At 37.3% G+C, this 18,384-nt stretch overlaps 1 protein-coding gene across 1 annotated transcript in view; it reads left to right on the top strand.

Moving 5' to 3' along the window:
* Window positions 1-18,384, top strand: part of LOC113075863 (voltage-gated potassium channel subunit beta-1-like) — a gene marked incomplete at its 3' end in the record, with an annotated part of 35,325 nt that overhangs the window by 1,228 nt on the left and 15,713 nt on the right. Inside the window, exons 2-3 of the mRNA XM_026248521.1 lie at window positions 11,853-11,896; window positions 14,904-14,941. Of these exons, the coding sequence (XP_026104306.1) occupies window positions 11,853-11,896; window positions 14,904-14,941 (82 nt within the window). The remainder of the gene's footprint in view (window positions 1-11,852; window positions 11,897-14,903; window positions 14,942-18,384) is intronic.

The following is an 18,384-nucleotide window of genomic DNA, read 5'->3' as shown; positions in this document are numbered from 1 at the left end:
TAGTCATGTGTTTGAACTGTTATCAGCTACGGTTAGTAATATTCATTTACTTGAACATTTATTCATCATACAAAATAAATGATACTACCCATAACAGCTTACACAAGAGAATTAGCGAATTAAATGAGCCATGGATTCAGTATCTGAATAAATGAAGCAGTTGGGATTTACAGTAATAGAGTTCACAAAGCAGGAAAAACAAGGCCAAAGTGTTTAACCGAGATTCAAAATATGTAAAAACAGGTTTTCAAAAGCATGTTTGCTGCTTTTCAATTACATTCTTGACATGTTTATTGTATATGTAGACACTTTGCATTTTTAGAGCATGTCTTTTGGAATAATGACAAGAACCCATACTGTATAATCAGTGTGTGAAAGCATGTGTCAACGATCAAAGGTTTTGTTTATGAGTAGAAACCCCAGTATGAGTCAGAGGTGTTGCTCTAGCCATCAAAGGAGGGTCTAGCGCTGGGTAAAATAAAGCTATTAGCTCTGATTAGCAGCCAGCTTGATCTGCTTTGACTCACACTGGTTTTTTATGCTAATGACTAGCAATACAACTAATCCCATATGACAGCAGGGATTATTCGGAGGGGAAAGAGGGAGAGAGATGAGGGTTAGGTACATAGCTGTGCAGAAGGAAAAAGTCATTATGTAGACAAAATGTAAATCTGTTCTTACATAATCCTGTCATATTTAATGAAGAGGTGAAAAGCATATATTATCAATTATAGGGTTCTGTACAACTAATAGTCATGGCCAGTGACTGACAGATTTATACTGTGAGTATACGAGCCATGATGAGACCTGTTACAGCCTATTAATAATGTGTGTGCTAAAGACCAAAATAATATTCTTTTATATCTTTTTATCTTTTTATTATGCTTTTTGATATTAAAGCCATAGTTCACCCAAAAATTTAAATTCTGTCATCATTTTTACACATTCAAGTTGTTCCAAATCTGTTTGTGTTTGTTCTGTTGAACAAAAAAAAAGATCTGAAAATCTTAACTCTCCAGGAAAACAAAGTCAGTCATCAACATTATGCTGAATGAATTATGACAGAATTTTTAGGTGAAGTATCCCTTTAACACATGATAGCAGGTTAATCTTCCTGAGTTAAGTGTAATAATTATAATTAATTATTATTAAGTTTTTTAATTTTTCATGGTAACTCATTCCAGTATATCACACAATATTAAAATATTGGCTTAAGATTTGCTTTAATTTTTAACATATTTACTGATAGAAATTGCATTTTTAAAATGCATACAAATTTTTGAAACTGTGTACCATCAGAATTACTTTTTAAACTGAAATTTAAACTTAAAAAAAAACTTACAGTTGAGATTATGGCTAGAAACAAAATAGTAAAAATTGCTTAAAAAGACTAACATTGACAGTAGCAAATTTACTTTATAATATTAAGTCATATTCAAAATTCTAAATATATTTATATTTAATTAATTAATTATTCTAATAATTATACTGATTTTTCCTAAATATAAAATAGATGGGTGCTATGTGTGTGTACTGATATGCTTTTACCTGTTGAAATGTAGTGAAATAAAGTCTATAACAGGAAAGAACTTTTAAAAAGAGCCAACAGAATTACACATTTTAATATCAGCCAACTAAACTCAGTTCAGAAGGCTAAATGGTCCCCCAGCTCCAGTGCCGATGGATGTATCTATTACATTTCACTATCTTATAGTGCAGCCCACATCAGATTTAATTGTGTTCTTAAATCATTTACTTTCTCAACTGTTATTAGTGAGGAGAAACTTATGAAAATGTTATCTGGATAAGACGTCCAAAATGAGGGAGCGAAGTCCTCGGAGGGCTCTTGCAAAACCATGTTTGACTAAACTAATTTCCTGTTAGAGCTCTTTATTTGGACGAGAGTGTAATAAAGTGGGTGATCTCTGACTGAGTCTCATTATCAGGGGGACGTTTAGAGAGATGGTTGTCTCAGGGTGGCAGAATAGTTTTTCCATCAGGGGACGCCAAAGTGTGACAGTCTCAGATTAAGGGCTCTTAAATGACACACTTACACTCAGTTAAGACTGTCAGAGAGAGTTGGGCTGTGCAGCTACAGTCCTGGAGGAGTTTAGCTCCAGCACCTTTGTGGGATTTCAGTCCAAGTCTGTTTGCTTTGAGGTCATCTATATGTGTACTTTGGAAAGTTGAAACATGCAACATTTTTCAGCATATGTTACTTTTACTTAGTCTATTTTTGCTTTGAAAGCAAAGCCACAGCGGAATCATAACAACATGAAGTAGTTTTGTTAATGATCTAATTGTTTGCGTGAATTATTTAGTGACTCACTGATAAGGACAGTCACTTGTTTCATTGCTAAATAAATCACTGTTCTCGTGAATGATTTCATTACTCACTCATCAAGGCATTCACTTATTCAGTTCTTGTTTATTTTATTAAATTATTGCTTATTTTTTTATTATTTATATATATATATATATATATATATATATATATATATATATATATATATATATATATATATATATATATATATATATATATATTTGGTAGTTTTATATATTTGGTTATATTTAAATGGCCGTTCTATAAATTCTCTAAATTGTTTTCTATCAGTCGTTATGACAAGGTTTCAGGCTGGTTCTGTTTTTACCCACATATGACGTTAGATTCCGTCAGGTTCTAGTTTGTTATTCCTAAAAACCAAACTTATTTAATGTGAGAGTCTGTGTCTACTCGCTCAGAGAGAAAATAAAAACATTTTCAGGTTCGATCATATCTGAGCACAACAGTCAGTTTGGATCACATGGTCTTGTTTAAGAGGCCAGAGTCAGACTTTAATTTGATGTCTAGTTTTGAGCTCCTTCACTGAACGGCATGTTTTGTTAAGTCATTGTTATAAACCCACTGCAGCACAAGGATGTTTCGAGGAAAGCAGTGGCATACATGTGCCAAGTGCATTGTGGGACATTGTGTGACCTGACAGGAGGCTCGTTCGCTTCTTTAAGGATGGTTAAGCTCAGCTTTCACATTAATGCTGCATGTTGTGTTTCATTTGACAACCAGATGTCAGTAACATTAGACAGTAACATCATTCAGGGGTTTAATATATGCTAAAAAAAAATCAAGTCCAATCAATGCTTCACTGTTCCATCACACCCTTTTTTCAAGTTTTCGCAGTGGACTACATGTGACACACTGCGAAATGAGAATGACATCTGCATTATAAACGTATCCAAGCGTATCACACTCACACATACACACATAGTGTCCCATCCAGATGGATTGTCTTCACTCTCACTGTTGAGCGCAGCACTGAGCCGCTGGTGAGAGACTGCAGTTATTTCAGTCTCATTGCAGTCTCTCTCTCTCTCTCCATCTCCCACTCTCTCTCTACTCCCTCCTTACGTCCCTGATTGAGCATCATTCTCACATGCAACGCTTTCATGCCTCCTCTTTCACACTCACTCTCTCTCTCTCAATCTCCTCTCTTTCACTTACAGCCCCAGTGATCATGCCGCATCCCCCTCTCTCTCTGTCCTCTCCTCTGCCTGTCTGCTTTCGTTTACATATTTCTTCATCAAACTGACTGTTTTCAGTGCCAGCCGAACTGCATTCGCCTGTTTTTGGAAAGAGGACATTTAGATGTGGGACGCTGGGTATTTTTCACCTTGCAGCTCGCTCATCAGGACGGCTTTCGGGAAGGTCGTCCGGTTCTGTCCTGGAGTTTCAGCAATACATCGATCATCCGGGTTTGCAGCCCACCAGAGTCCTGGAGTCTGTTGCATAGCTGTGTGTCTCCTGCGGTGCACTCGGACTGCTCTTATAGTCTCGGTGAGGAGCGTGGGCTGAAGAAAACCCCCTCAGCCCGTCATAAGCCAGAGGAGGAACACCGTTGAGGGTCAGCTAAGATCAGTGAAGGGGAAAGCGTGACAGAAGGAGGCAAAACGAAGAGAAGTGTGAAGGGCACAACAGCATCTCACAGGTTAAGAAAAGCATCAAACGGCGGAATCAGCTCCTGTTGGGAAAGAGAGCAAGAGTTTTAGAAAGAGAGAGGCAGGCTTTGATTCATAAACTAGTGACTATAAACTCTTCAGTATTTGAGAGCCAATCCAGAACTCCATCCTGACTTCCAGGACGAGCTGTGTCAGGTTTTCCAACTCAAGTTCCTTTGCTGTTAACAGCCATGCAGGTGTCCTTCGCATGTACCGATCACGGGTTGAAGGCCCCGCGAACCAGCGAGCCTAACAAGCAGAACACGTCGAGTCCGAACACGGCCAGCGCGGCACGGGCACGGTTTCGAACGGTGGCACTGATCGCCCGGAGCCTGGGCTCTTTTACACACAGGCACCACATTTCCCTGAAAGAGTCCACTGGAAAACTCACCGGCATGAAGTACAGGTATAGAAAACTTCTGGCAACCACTGAAAACTGGATGATAGCGCTGTAAAATATCAGTTCTGACACAGTTTGAGTGAGTCTTTTAAGTAATTTGTTTTATAAACAGGTATAGTTTATATTTTTGATAACTCTGATCTTTGTCTTTCATTTTCATTCTCAAAAACACATGGAAAAAGTTTTCTATGAGAATAGCAGTGCTGTGAATGAACAAATTTTATAACTCATTCTAGTAAACTCTGTCCTTGAAATCCTAAAGGAATAGTTCATCCAAAAACTGAAAATCCGTTAATTTTTTCTCACCCTCATGTCATTTCAAACCTGTATGCATTTCATTCTTCTGTAGAACACAAAATTTTTTTTTTTTTAAATGATATTTTGAAGAATGTTAATTACCAGCTTCAGTTCCCATTGACTTCCAGTATTTTTTGTCCATGCAATGGAAGTCAATGGAAATCGAAACTGGTTGGTTATTTAAAATATATATTTTTTTACATTCCACAAAAGCAAGAAAGTCTTGCAAGTTTGTAATAACATGAGAATAAGTAAACGATGACAGAATTTTCTTTTTTGGGTGTTTAGTTCATGAAAAAGTGTTTTTTGTTTGATGGATAATAATGTGAGTTGGTGGAGTGATTGATGAAGTATAAAGTAAATTGTGATTGGCTCCATTAAGTAGATTACTTTTTTTGTTACGCGCTCAAAATGAAAAGCGTCTTTTTTTTTCTTTTTTTTGTCTTGTGTGTGAAATAGTGAATTGGAGGAAAGGCTGAAGCAGAGAGCTGAAAATATTCAGTGTGTGTGTGTGTTTGTGAATTTGAGGGGGAAGTGTGAACTAATGGTTTTTGTGCTGGAAATAATTAATTGCATCTGAGACACAAGTATACCACAAGCATGCAACAGTTATGCATATCTGCTAGTTTCCATAACGACAGAAACTGGCGGTTTGCTTGCACATTACTCTAATTGGACACATTAGCTGTCGGACAGGGGTCATAATTGGGCAGTAGGGTAAACCTGATCACCCTCGGCTGACGTCCAGCTTCACGCACTCATGCTTGACATTTATTATTTTCCGACATTTTCAATGATTAATTGTGTGATTTAAAGTGGCATATCATGAGGAAATTAGCTCGTCCTGATCTTTTGAAATAAGATTTAGCTGTAGTATTAAAAACGTATGGTCACTTTTAGAACAGATATTATTTTATAATTCCTGAATAGCAGCAGAACTGATAATAATATTAAATGCAGGGAAACCTTTTTCCTGGTTTTCCTGCTTGTTCGTATTTCCTGTCGCTATATCCTTTCCGAAGGATTCCAGTGTTAGGAAAGTGTTGCTGAAGTTTATTATTAACCAGGTCCTTGTCAGTTTAGTCTGACCTTATGAGTTTATGTGGCAGATTTCAGCAAGGATTTTTTTTTTTGAACGTGACAATGTAATGCAGGCATTGCAGAGAGGTTGTTACTGAAATATGGAGCAACACAAACATTTGACCAGTCCAGTGCTCTATGTACACAGAGCTGTTCATTTTACATGCAAATAGTCTGTTTACATAGTCTTAAAGGGACAGCAGTCTTTTTAATTTTAAAGGTGAGATGAAAGGGTGGAAATTGTTTAGATGTTTTGTGTTTTTAAGAAAGGGTGAGAAAATAGCCATGCAAAGTAATGACTTAACAATTATGATTTTGGTGCAACATTATTTCATATCATATATATTTATTATTTATCTCTCTCTCATTTCAATCAAGGCATCCGAGGCTTACAGGACATTCTTCTTGCAGAGGAATCTTATAGGTTGTTTTCACAGGGCAACGTTAACCATGAGTAATGGCCCTCTGTTTATCTGTATATGTCGGATGTCCTGGAGAACAAATATCTGTCTCTGTGGTTTAATCATCTGTCACTCACTATGATTTCATCTTTAGAAATAGCAATTGCTCTGACAGCGTAGGACCTCAGGTCTTTTGTAAACATTACATTTGTGCAGAAGAAGTGCTGCTTATATTTAAACATCTTTCTGATGCATCAAAGTGTGCGCCTTTTTAAGAGTTTGTGTCTTTAGTCAGTGGTCAGAATAAATGTAATTGAATAAATGTGTGGCATGGAAGTAAAGGTTGCTGTTGCATCTCTGGATTTGTTCTACTGCATGTGCTAATGGCAAATATTGAGAAAGTATACATGCGATAAATATGTCTTACTGTATTTTGCATAATTTACATATTTATTATATTATATTATATTATATTGAATTCTAAAAGTTTTCTCTTATAAATGTTACTGACAAATTATTTATTCATTTATTAATTTACTCTCACTCAAAAAAGAAAGAAAAAAAGATGGCTCTCATTTGGGATTTGAGCATTAATTTTGGAACCTGTGTCTGCTTAAACTTATAACCCTAACTAATCTGAGCAATAAGGCTTTTTTCGCTCACTTGCTTTCTGACTGTATAGATGACAAGAAGGCTTAAAATACATTTTTAAGAACCTTCGATGTCCACAGATTTGTAAAGTCCATATCTTAATGTGTCTACGGGATTAAGCATTAGCATTATGTGTGTGTTTTTGTATCTTTCTCTTGCATTTGCTCAGTTAATAAAAGTGTAATTTGGCCTGGTATTTCTGAATTCCCAGCTCTAAAACTAACAGTTGCAGTGTTTCATGGTTCACTGGCCAGCGCTGCAGTCCAGATGGGCAGTCGTGCTGCATGTGTGTGTGTGTGTGTGTGTGTGTGTGTGTGTGTGCATTTGTCCTTGTCATTGTATTTGTGTGTGGGCTTCTGTTTTCTTGGCCATTGGCCTATTAGAATCAATCAGTGTATGTGTTAGTTTTATTTAGCTTGTAAGCATTTTTCTTCACAACATAATGGCTAATGTGTGTGTTTTTGTATATAAATGGAACACAGGCAGCTGTGTTCCGGAATCTTCTGAAACACAGGATCAGGAGACCTCATAGATTCCCAAAAGGCCACAACAGTCATATATCACTTTTGCATTTCCTCTGGTTTGTTGGGAGAGACTTTTGTGATAATGCGTTATTAGCCAGGTTTTCAGATACAATATATTTACCTGTGCGAGGCTGCCTGTGCATAGTCCACAAACAAATAATGTTGTATTGTTACATACTGACATTCAAATTTATGACTTACATCTATCTATCTATCTATCTATCTATCTATCTATCTATCTATCTATCTATCTATCTATCTATCTATCTATCTATCTATCTATCTATCTATCTATCTATCTATCTATATATATATATCTATCGTTAGTTCATGAGTTCGTTAGATAGTTAGTTAGTTATAAGGTAGGCAGGTCAATTAGGGCAACATTAGGGTGAATGGATAATGACATATTTTTCATTTTGAGTGAACTATGCCTTTAATTGTCAGATGAGCTCTGGGCTGCTCAGACACTGCTGAGGGACTAAACCTGATTCTGCTGGAGAGAGAACTGAGGAACATCCTGTGGTGTTTAGAAAATCCTGTTAACCATCTGTAAATCATCATATTGTGTTATTCATTTGCTGATGAGGCTTAATAGTTTTGTTTCAAAACGATTTAATTTTTATTATAAAAGGCTGCGCACACACACAGTGGTAACATCGTTCAAATCCCATCCGCACACACACACACACACACACACACACACACACACACACACACACACACACACACACACACACAGTAGTTAGTTATCACACTCTGCAGCAGTCCCCTGACTGCTCTAAACTCGTTATCAATTCTGTTTTACAATGACTACAGTATCACTAGAAACAGTAATGAGGCCTCACACTCGCACACACTCTCACAAGCTCATACAATAATTACTGAAATGCTTAAAGCAGGTGAACGCATCCAGATTTAATGGTCATACTGATAAATAATCGAGTGCATCTGTCAGGCTCTCCAAATGCTGCATGTTGTTTTTGTTGTAATGTTTTTTTTCTTTGAATGGGACATCGGATGCCCATTTTCAACAAGTTGGTATGATTCTTTAGGATCTTCATAAAATGTCTGCAACATACTTAGTTTAAAATTCCTCAATGGTTGTGTAAAAGAACACATTTTTTCCTGGTCGAAAACAGCTCTGCTCACAGCCACCCATTTCGATGCATATCTCTTTAAATGATAATGAGCTACTGCTCACTCCACCCCTCTCTCAAACTACAAATGAGACATTGTTGTAGCTGGCATTACATTTAATGCTATGTTATTTTTATAATATTATGGCACTGAAATTCATGAATCATAGTATGTACAGTATATGCTACTCAAAGGTACTTCTAAGGTATTCTGAAAAACAAATATCATGGTAACATATCCAAAAAAAAAACATGGTGTTAGTTATGTGGTAAACCAGTATACTATTATGTGTCTAAAATGTGGTATCAGCTAAGTTACCATTGTGCAATGTTCAGAATAACATGTCATTTCTGTGGACACATGGTGATGTCATGCTTTGTAACTCATATGTGATTCTGTGTTTTGTGTTATGTGTGTTTTGAGCATCCAGTCAAACAAGAAAAAAACAACAACAGTTTTTCTATAAACCCTGTCATGCACAAACAAATCAGACCTGCTTTCCTGTCAAGACACATGTTCTTCACACACCTTCCTCTGTACAATATCAGTTAAACGATACATAGTTTCCATTGCCTTTCTGAGGCATTTCTGAGCTTTTCTGTCATGCAGTCTCTCAGCTTTCTGACTCAGCTCGCTGTGATGAGGAAGGATCTGTTGATACCCAGCAGCGTGCATGTCTGCTACCCGGAAAAAAGATGCACACCCTGTTAAATTATATATGTCTGCAGCTGAGAATGTGCTGTGGTTGTAATGTCACACAAACTAATAATGGCTGGGAGAATGTCTGACAAAAATATCGAGTGGGAGATGATGTTGGGCGACATCCATCGCTTTTGCAACAGCTGCATCGATGTGAAGGATGAAGCCGCCATTTATAAAGACAACAGATTTGTCTTATTTCAAACGGCAATAATCTGAGAAGGCTGACCTGCAGGGACAAGATAGAGTGATTAAGTAGGTCAATTTTTTACGGAGTGTATCTGTTAATTTTGTTTCATTCTTGCCTAGATCGTTTAATGGGATAATATGTAGAAAGTTGGAGATGGATCCACTTGGAAGGGAGCGGAACTGTGCATGATGATTTGGTATTCTCTCCATAAACTGAAAAACAAGGGGGTGGGTGTCCGCAAGCCGAAATCATTGTTCTTGGTTTCCTTCCAAATGCATACTAAGTCACTTCCTGCAAGTCAATGCACAGCTGCAAAGAAATATTCAAGTACCATGTCTGGTTCTTCCTCCTAAAATATTACTCAAAATGCAGAATATCCATGCTGATCATCTTATTACGATGCAAAATCAGGTTCTGAGGCTGGCAGGTTTGACATCAGGAGCTGTTGCTCTGGTATTTTTAACTAAAAAGAGAATGTGAGTGGTACAGGATGTTATGGTGTTGTGGGTGGTTGCCAGGATGTTGCTATGTGGATGTGTGGTGCTTAGTGCCTTGCTATGCGTTTGCTTGTGTTCTCTGAGTGTCTCTATGATACTGCGGGAAATAAATATGACTCAGGTCCCTCCTTCATGATAAGTTTATGGGATTTTTCATCTACCTGTTGAAAATTGTAAATCCGATTGCATAGAAAAGCAATATCACACCTCTCCTCAACAATGTCATTTAGTTCTGCAGCAAAAATGAATTACAGGCCAAAATGTATAACTTCAGTGTTTGTTCAGATGGATGGATTGATGGGTACATATGATGGATGGATGGATGGATGGATGAGTACATATGATGGATGGATTGATGGATGGATGGATGGATGCATATGATGGATGGATGTATGTATGGATGGGTACATATGATGGATTGATGGATGGATGGATTGATAGGTACATATGATGGATGGATTGATGGATGGATGGATGCATATGATAGATGGATGGATGGATGGATTGATGGGCACATATGATGGATGGATGGATGGATGGATGGATGGATGGATGCATGCATATGATAGATGGATGGATGAATGGATGGATGGATGGATGGATGGATTGATGGGTACATATGATGGATGGATTGATCGATGGAAGGATGGATGGATGCATAGTATGGATGGATGGATGGGTAAATATGATGGATGGATGGATGGATTGATGGGTACATATGATGGATGGATGGATGAATGGATGGATGGATTCACATGATGGATGGATGGATGAATGGATGGATGGATTCATATGATGGATGGATGGATGGATGGATGGATGCATATTATGGATGGATGGATGGATGGATGGATGGGTACATATGATGGATGGATGGATGGTTAGACAGATAGATATATAGATAGATAGATAGATAGATAGATAGATAGATAGATAGATAGATAGATAGATAGATAGATAGATAGATAGATAGATAGATAGATAGATAGATAGATAGATATCCTTCTGCATTCAGTAAAACACTACAACTTTTCCCCATAATTGCTGGAAGCAAACAGATGTTTAAGTAATTTGAGGGCAGTAGTGGTGAGCCTAGAACAATCTGGTTTGTGGTGCAGAGCTGCGGTGTGGGTTTAAAGTGAATGAGGTGTTATCTCTGACTCAGCCAGGCATTAAGAGGAAGCCACATATCAGAGTAGAAGAAATTTTAATGATGGAGGAATGGATTGCTGAGGTTTTACTGTAGATTGAGTCCAGGGCCGCTGTTAAAGTCACATCTTAACTCTGATGAATAGAGCTATGGCTAATGTATTTTATATTGTAGCCAATAAGATGATCTAAATTGGAGGCTAAAGCCATAAAAAGTTCAAATCCAAGACTGGGGCATAAATACCAGCCAGCCAGCCATTTAGTGTGTGTGCATTCACATGTACTTTTGAAAGCTATTAAAGAGTTTTGTTCTCTGATAATAGCTGTCTTAAATCACTGAAGTGCTGTAAGAGTCACAATGGTCTCTGCAGATCAAATATTCAGTTGTTGTCCACACAGAGAAAATTAAAATGGTTTCCTCTGGGTGCAAAAAGAAAGTCCATTATTCACATGCACCATAGTGGGAGGTCATGAATACTTTTAGAAAACCAAATAGCAGAAACATGCTTGAATGGTTAGAACCTTAGAGGTGGCTTTTAATTTAAATTTTACTTTAACTTTTAAAATAAAAGTTTATCGTAATATGGAAACACCTACCCAGAACCAATGTGAATTCATTTATGAACTGGATTTTCACCAAACCATTTTCTGAAAGTTTTTAAAAAATGTTTAAATAAATTATGAGAATACATACATACTAGTTCTTAATTTTATATATTAATGTGTCATTTTTTTATTACATTATGAAATAAAATAATAAAGGAACTGGTGGCACAGAAGTGAAGGCACATGAATGTTATGTTAACAAAGTTTTCGTTCTCTCCACAGGAATCTTGGGAAGTCAGGACTGCGAGTGTCATGCCTTGGACTCGGTATGCATTTTTTGATTTATAAAGCAGCCATAAACCACCAAAAGGTCACACTGAATATGAGTACCATAGATCAGTGATACATTCACACAGTGCGTTTCAGTGAAGTGCAGGCACCAGTGTGTGTTTAAAGAGTCACATGATCACGAAAATGCTATCCTCCCTCCATTCATATTTAATTCATCATGAATTAAAACACAAGCTCACTAATTGCCTCACACACTCCACACACAGCAGGAGAGTGATGGGTTGATGCTTAATTTATTCTCTCTTCCCTTTTATTTTTACGATTAGATGGTTTCATTAACAAGCCATGTGAATGCAAACATAATGACTGTATAAATCTGTTGTTGACTTCTTCTGAGATAAAAACGCAGTGTGGCTTATATAGCAGCCGGTTCTCATGCTACAGGACTCATGGACGACTACACAAGAGAACATGCCTAATTCAGTTCACCTCAATCTGTTTTATTTTTATCATTATAAACCAGTGCAAGACACCCAAGGAAATTACAGCAGTGTCAGTTTATTGATTAATTAAATGCAGGGATTGTAATGGTGCACTGAAAATTTCGTTTGTTTCATCTCCAAGAGCAAACCACATCTGCTCTCATGAAAACCATAGGGCATTGGCAACTGAATTGTTTGTTGTGGACTGAACTAGAATAAGTGAACTGGATTTTATTGTTGTCATACAACAGGCTTTCAGCAAGAGCATTGGGGAACAAACAGATGCTATTTCCACCATGTAAAAAGCCCCAGGCTTATCTTCACAATGCATTTTCGAGTGGTGTCTCTCCTATCTTAGATCCGATTCTTGCTCTGTGCAAGTCCTTCCTCCTTCCTGCAACCAAATATACACTACTGTTCAAATGTTTTTTATATGTTTTTGAAATCTCTTATGCTCACCACAGCTGCATTTATTTAATTAAAATTTAAAACATTTCTATTTTAATATCTTTTAAAATGTAATTTAATCCTGTGATGCAAGGCTGAATTTTCAGCATCATTACTCAAGTCTTCAGTGTCACATGATTCTTCAGAATGAGATGGATTTTAATGTTATTTATTTGCATGTGCTTTCTGTATTATTTTAGCATTTAATAGAGTATGCAAATCAGCAAATAGAGTAAACATGCTTACAAAAGTGGTGCTTTTGACTTGTTTTGTGAATAAAACTCAACCAATTAGTAGCTTCATTTTTTCGACTTGTTATTCACTGGTGGTAAATTTAGTGATTAAGACTGCGAAAGTGCCACAACTCACCCTGCTTGTAGCTGTTATTTTCCTGGGACGTCAAAGGTCATAGCTACAGGTCAGACATCACAAACATTAGCCACATGATCAAACACAAGAACACTGCAGGCTAATAAGATGTCAGTGCTTTAAACATGCACTTTACTAAATACATGAGGACAGCTTTCAGTTGAAATCACAGAAGCAGCAGTCATTTATTGTATGGGATTGTGTGTGCATATGTGCATGTATCAATGTATGTTCATGTTCATGTAAGTCAGTGGTGCCTGCTTTAAGATATGATGGAGGCACAGTGGAGCCTATAAAAATTTCCCACTGGCGTCCCACTTTTTTCACATGTATTAAGAATCATCCTAAAATGGATAAAATTTGTAAGTTTAAGCACTCTAAATTCATACTGTGGAAACGGTTTTAAAAGTGGTTATTTTTACTATGGAAATGGTACTTTAAAGTGTAATGTTACAAAATTACCTACAATATTTATAATCAAATCTTGAAAAAACTCATATAATTGATAAGGTCTGAGTCTCAACATTTTAAAATTAAAAATTAATTTAGAAAGTTGCAAGAGGTAACATTTGCACAGCTTTGTTGGTATAGCGTCTAAACAAAATCTCAAAAAAGATGGAATTTTTGTGATGTCAACTTCAAATTCGGAACATAATACAGTACGATGTATGGCTTTGATTTCATAGCAATTTTTGATTCCAAGATATTTTTTTGTAAAATAATTATTTTAAATGAAAAATAAAATTTTATTGAAGGGGGGTTCAGTTAATAGGTTAAATATTTTAACTAATAAAAGTATAAAATCAGATTAAGTAATGAACATGCCAATTTCTACATTTTACAATTATTTAATGTAAATGAATATAAAATGATTTTGTCGATCAGCTCTAATTCATAGGGAGATCCATGATTAGGCAGAAAGAGCCTGTTATTCCCTTGTTTCTCTCAGTTGTTGAGATGCTGAAGACCCTGTTGCTCATCGTTGCTAACAGAAGCTGTGAACATAAAGTTATCTGGCAGCATGAGGACTGTTACTTCATGTACAAAACTTAAGAATCATGCCAAATGTTCCTTATCACTACGCTAGTGTCACCAAGGGAACGTAACACTTGCAAATGCCCACATTATTTCCTCATTTATCCTACAATTCATAAGCACTTGATCTCCATGGGAACAGCTGATTACCCCCGACGGGTTCACCCTCAAACACATTCGGGCGCCTCATGGGATGCCAATAAATCCCATCACTTTGAAGCCCAAGACACCAGTGTGTGCTGGAGAGATGCTCAACCCGCAGCCGGGGTGAATTTTAGGGTGATAGTAGGTGATTGTGACAGGGATGTGGGGCAGTGACTGCAGAGTCTTACCCTGACAGCAATGAATCATGGGTGCTTTAGACTGCAGGCAGTGTGTGTCAGGCCAAGAATAACAGAGTCCTCAGCAAAACCTGGTGCAGTTTTTACCAAGAATCAACCTCATTTTTGTCTCTTTCTTTGTATGTTGAACTTAAGTGTTTACATATTTATTTTTGATGTTTTACATTTTCTGTATTTATACAGAATTCTTTATTTTTTTAACTGGTATTATTGCTATAAATCATTCAGAATCAGGTCTGTGTTTTGTTCTAATCTGTTTGAGCGTTTCTGTGACAGGCACCAGAGCAAATAAATCAAGCTCTACTTGGAGCAAACTTACCTCTGACTCACACTTCATCTCTTTCTTTCGATTTCTTTCTCTCTCTTAGGCACGTGGGTGACATTTGGGGGACAGATTTCAGATGAGGTGAGAATTGAAATTTTTTAGATTCATAACCAGAAAATGAACTCAACAATTATTATAGAGGGTAAACAATCTATTAACTCATTCTAAATTATTTTGTAATATAATATAATAAGGTGTTCAATTCTCTCTTTTTTTTATATATTTGTACCCATTATTCTCATTTCTAATTCCACTCTAGACATTATCACAAATTGGGCAGATTTAGTCGAGATAAGCATGTTCTGTGCTGACAGTCTTGGCAGAGAGGAAAGCTCCTAGACACATCATGCTGTGGTCTTCCTCATTATTCAAACAATAACATCATTCTGCCAGTGCCCCTTTCTGACACTCACCCAGGACAAATGCACATAAACACTAGCGCTTCTTACATCATAAAAGTCCCCGCAGCAGCAACTTCCCCGACAAGCCTGTCTTTCCCCAGAGGCGGAGTCTCCTCTATTGTCCAATCAAATTATACGAGATGTGGACGTCCCCATTCAGTCCCCTTCTCCATGTCATAAGTCATCTAATCAACAGCTGAACAGACGTTTTTTCCTCATCGGTCTACCAATATACAACTACACTGTCAAAACAGATTACTTTCACTCATGCTGACAGTTCTCCATCAAAGAGAGCTAAAGAGAGAGAGACTGATGGATTGCAGAGATCGCAGGGGTTTTAGCCACCTATTGTTCTGTCAACAGAGGATCAAACTCTGACATGAAGATCATTGTATCTTCACTCTAAAAACGGCTGGGTTATTTTTTAACCCAAAATGCTGGGTTGAGTCTGTTGGGTCATTTTGTTGGGTTATTTAATTTCTTTTTAAACACTTTTGGGTAGTTTCAATTTACCAGGTGTTGGGTTAACCCTGCTGGGTTGCGTCGCTGGGTTGTTTCAGGCCAGCGCTGGGTTATTTAACGCGCCTTGAAGATGTTTAAATCGCTCCCCAACTGTCACTTTGGAAGAACAACGGGGCAAAGCCACGGCTTTCTACTGTTTTAAGGTAAGTTTATTTAATGTTTTCAATAATAATTATTTTAAATTGGCAGAATTATAACTTTTTTTTTTGCAGCAACAATACTGTTAAACGTCTACATGCCAACATTATTTACGTTAAATGATGAACTGTTTACCTCAAACGGCCAACCTACGTTACGCGACTCGCATAATCGTGTTAAGGTATCTGAGACGACAGATTAATAAAGTTTTATTAAGTTTCAGACAGTGACTGATGGCTGAAATATGCGAATACCTGTGAAAATAGAGGAAAAAGTAGTTTCTGACACTGAAAAGCGAATTTGATATTTAAGTGAGTCAAATGAGTTCAAAAAGTGAATACGACTTTCTGCTCTAATGTAAACGCCTGCAGTTGTCCATATCGACATTTAAATCATACAAATTACGTACAATATAGTCGGACTGCAGGTCTAAAAGAACCGACGACCCAGTTCAAGTAAACCGGTTCAGTAATTCTCGAACAAAGTGATTCCCGGAAAAGAATCGACGTCTCAGGGCATATCAAAGTGCGCGCACGCACAGCGAGTGACGCTGGCCGCGTTAGTGAAGTGATTTGATGCTTTTGTGGTTTATAAAGTTTTTTTACATACAAATTATAATTCAAAATGTGTTTTTTTCCTGTCAGAAAAGCGCATGGATACATTTGTGAGAGAAAAACTCGTCGAGTGCAGTCTTATTGAGGCGTCTAACGGTAAGTTCGTGTTTTTTATACATTTTACATAATTGTTTGTCTGTGATAATCAACTAACGTTAACCCTCACGTAACTTAAACGCACATATATTTTTATTTCGTGCTATAGTTAAAGCTGCACCAGAATGTACCTAATTTATGAGCGTAAACATCATATATTAATTTTCCAGATCGTGTTTTTGACTTGTCCTTATCACTTTGGTACACCTATAAGTGTTTATATATGGACTGTTTTACCTACGTGACTTGTCATAGAAATGTCTGTGCGCGCATGCAGTGTGATCTCCCTTATCTGTGCCAGTGACTGTGTGTGTTTGATATAGCCAGCATATTAACATAAAACTGTGATTTATAATGACTGGAACATCCCATTGATTAGACAGTTTGAAAGCACACCTTTCAGCCAATCACTAGAGCAAATTCTGCTTCTGTAGACCAACTCATAGGTGAATTTAACTCATAATCATGATGGGTCAATTTCATGATTAACTTCACACAGTTAATTGAACTGAATCACTGTTATTAAAACAATTTGTATTTTTTCTTTTTTTAAACTTTATTTTAAAGGTTGGAACAAACATGGAATTCCTTAACTGAGCAGAGTCCACAAAACCCCATCCAATTGTCATGGCGATTTAAAAAATGACAGCAGATCTCTCAGACATTGATCATAATCAATGGACAGGTAAGGATATGCTGCACTATTTTCAAAAGGAATTGCAAATTGTATATTTAATTGTATTTTTCCACATGTGGACATATACATTGTGAAATAGTCCAAACTCAATTGAAAAGCATTTGTATTTCAGATGCCTTACACAGAAAGCTGTCAATTTGTGTCAAGGGTGGGACTATACTATGGGGCGTGTTTGTATTGGGAGATATTTTGTAGTTTTTACCCCAAATCTCTCACTGTTTGCACTCTGATGCACGTCAGCAAACAACATTGCAGTTCTACTCTTATTTACCTAGCTGCATCTTACCCTATATTTTATACCTCAGGTGAAATGCATTTGGTTAATGGTGAATATTGACCAATAGTACCATGTGGCTCTAACGTTTAGCAGGGGATAGTAGCTGCATTTGGGGTAAAAATGACAGAATTATTTATTGTGTGAGGTGCCAAGAATATAGAAAGATCCGGGTTGCACTGTCTGTTCTTTATCACACATCTCTCGGAGCGGCAGCTGCCTTTAGTAGTGCCTTAACCTCCATTGTTCAAAGCATTTTGCACAGTTGTCTTTGAGTGACGTCACCTCCCAATACAAACACTCTCCATAGTATGGTCCCACCTCTGGCAAAAATTGACAGTTTTCAATGTGAGGCATTGGAAATTCAGATGCTAAAGATTCCATTTGAGTTTTGGCAGGTAACATGTGCGACACGGTGAAAAAACAAGACATGGTAATTCATAAAACCTCATGTACTTGTTCTTATGTTGCATCTATGCTAACATTAGTCTGTTTCTCTATTATTCCAAGGTCACCGTAGCCACCCGTATCCAGTACGTATCCAGACCAGATGGTGGATCAGCACCTAGAAAGGACCTCTACTGCCCTGAAAGACAGCGGAGACCAGGACAACTAGAGCACAGATACAGATCCCCTGTAAAGACCTTGTCTCAGAGGAGCACCAGGACAAGACCACAGGAAACAGATGATTCTTCTGCACAATCTGACTTTGCTGCAGTCTGGAATTGAACTACTGGTTTCGTCTGGTTAGAGGAGAACTGACCCCCAACTGAGCCTGGTTT

This window comes from Carassius auratus, unplaced genomic scaffold (genome assembly GCF_003368295.1).
Source record: "Carassius auratus strain Wakin unplaced genomic scaffold, ASM336829v1 scaf_tig00017810, whole genome shotgun sequence".
Lineage (NCBI taxonomy): Eukaryota > Metazoa > Chordata > Actinopteri > Cypriniformes > Cyprinidae > Carassius > Carassius auratus.
The sequence above is the reverse complement of the archived record's forward strand: the minus strand, read 5'-3'. Positions and strand labels throughout refer to the sequence as shown.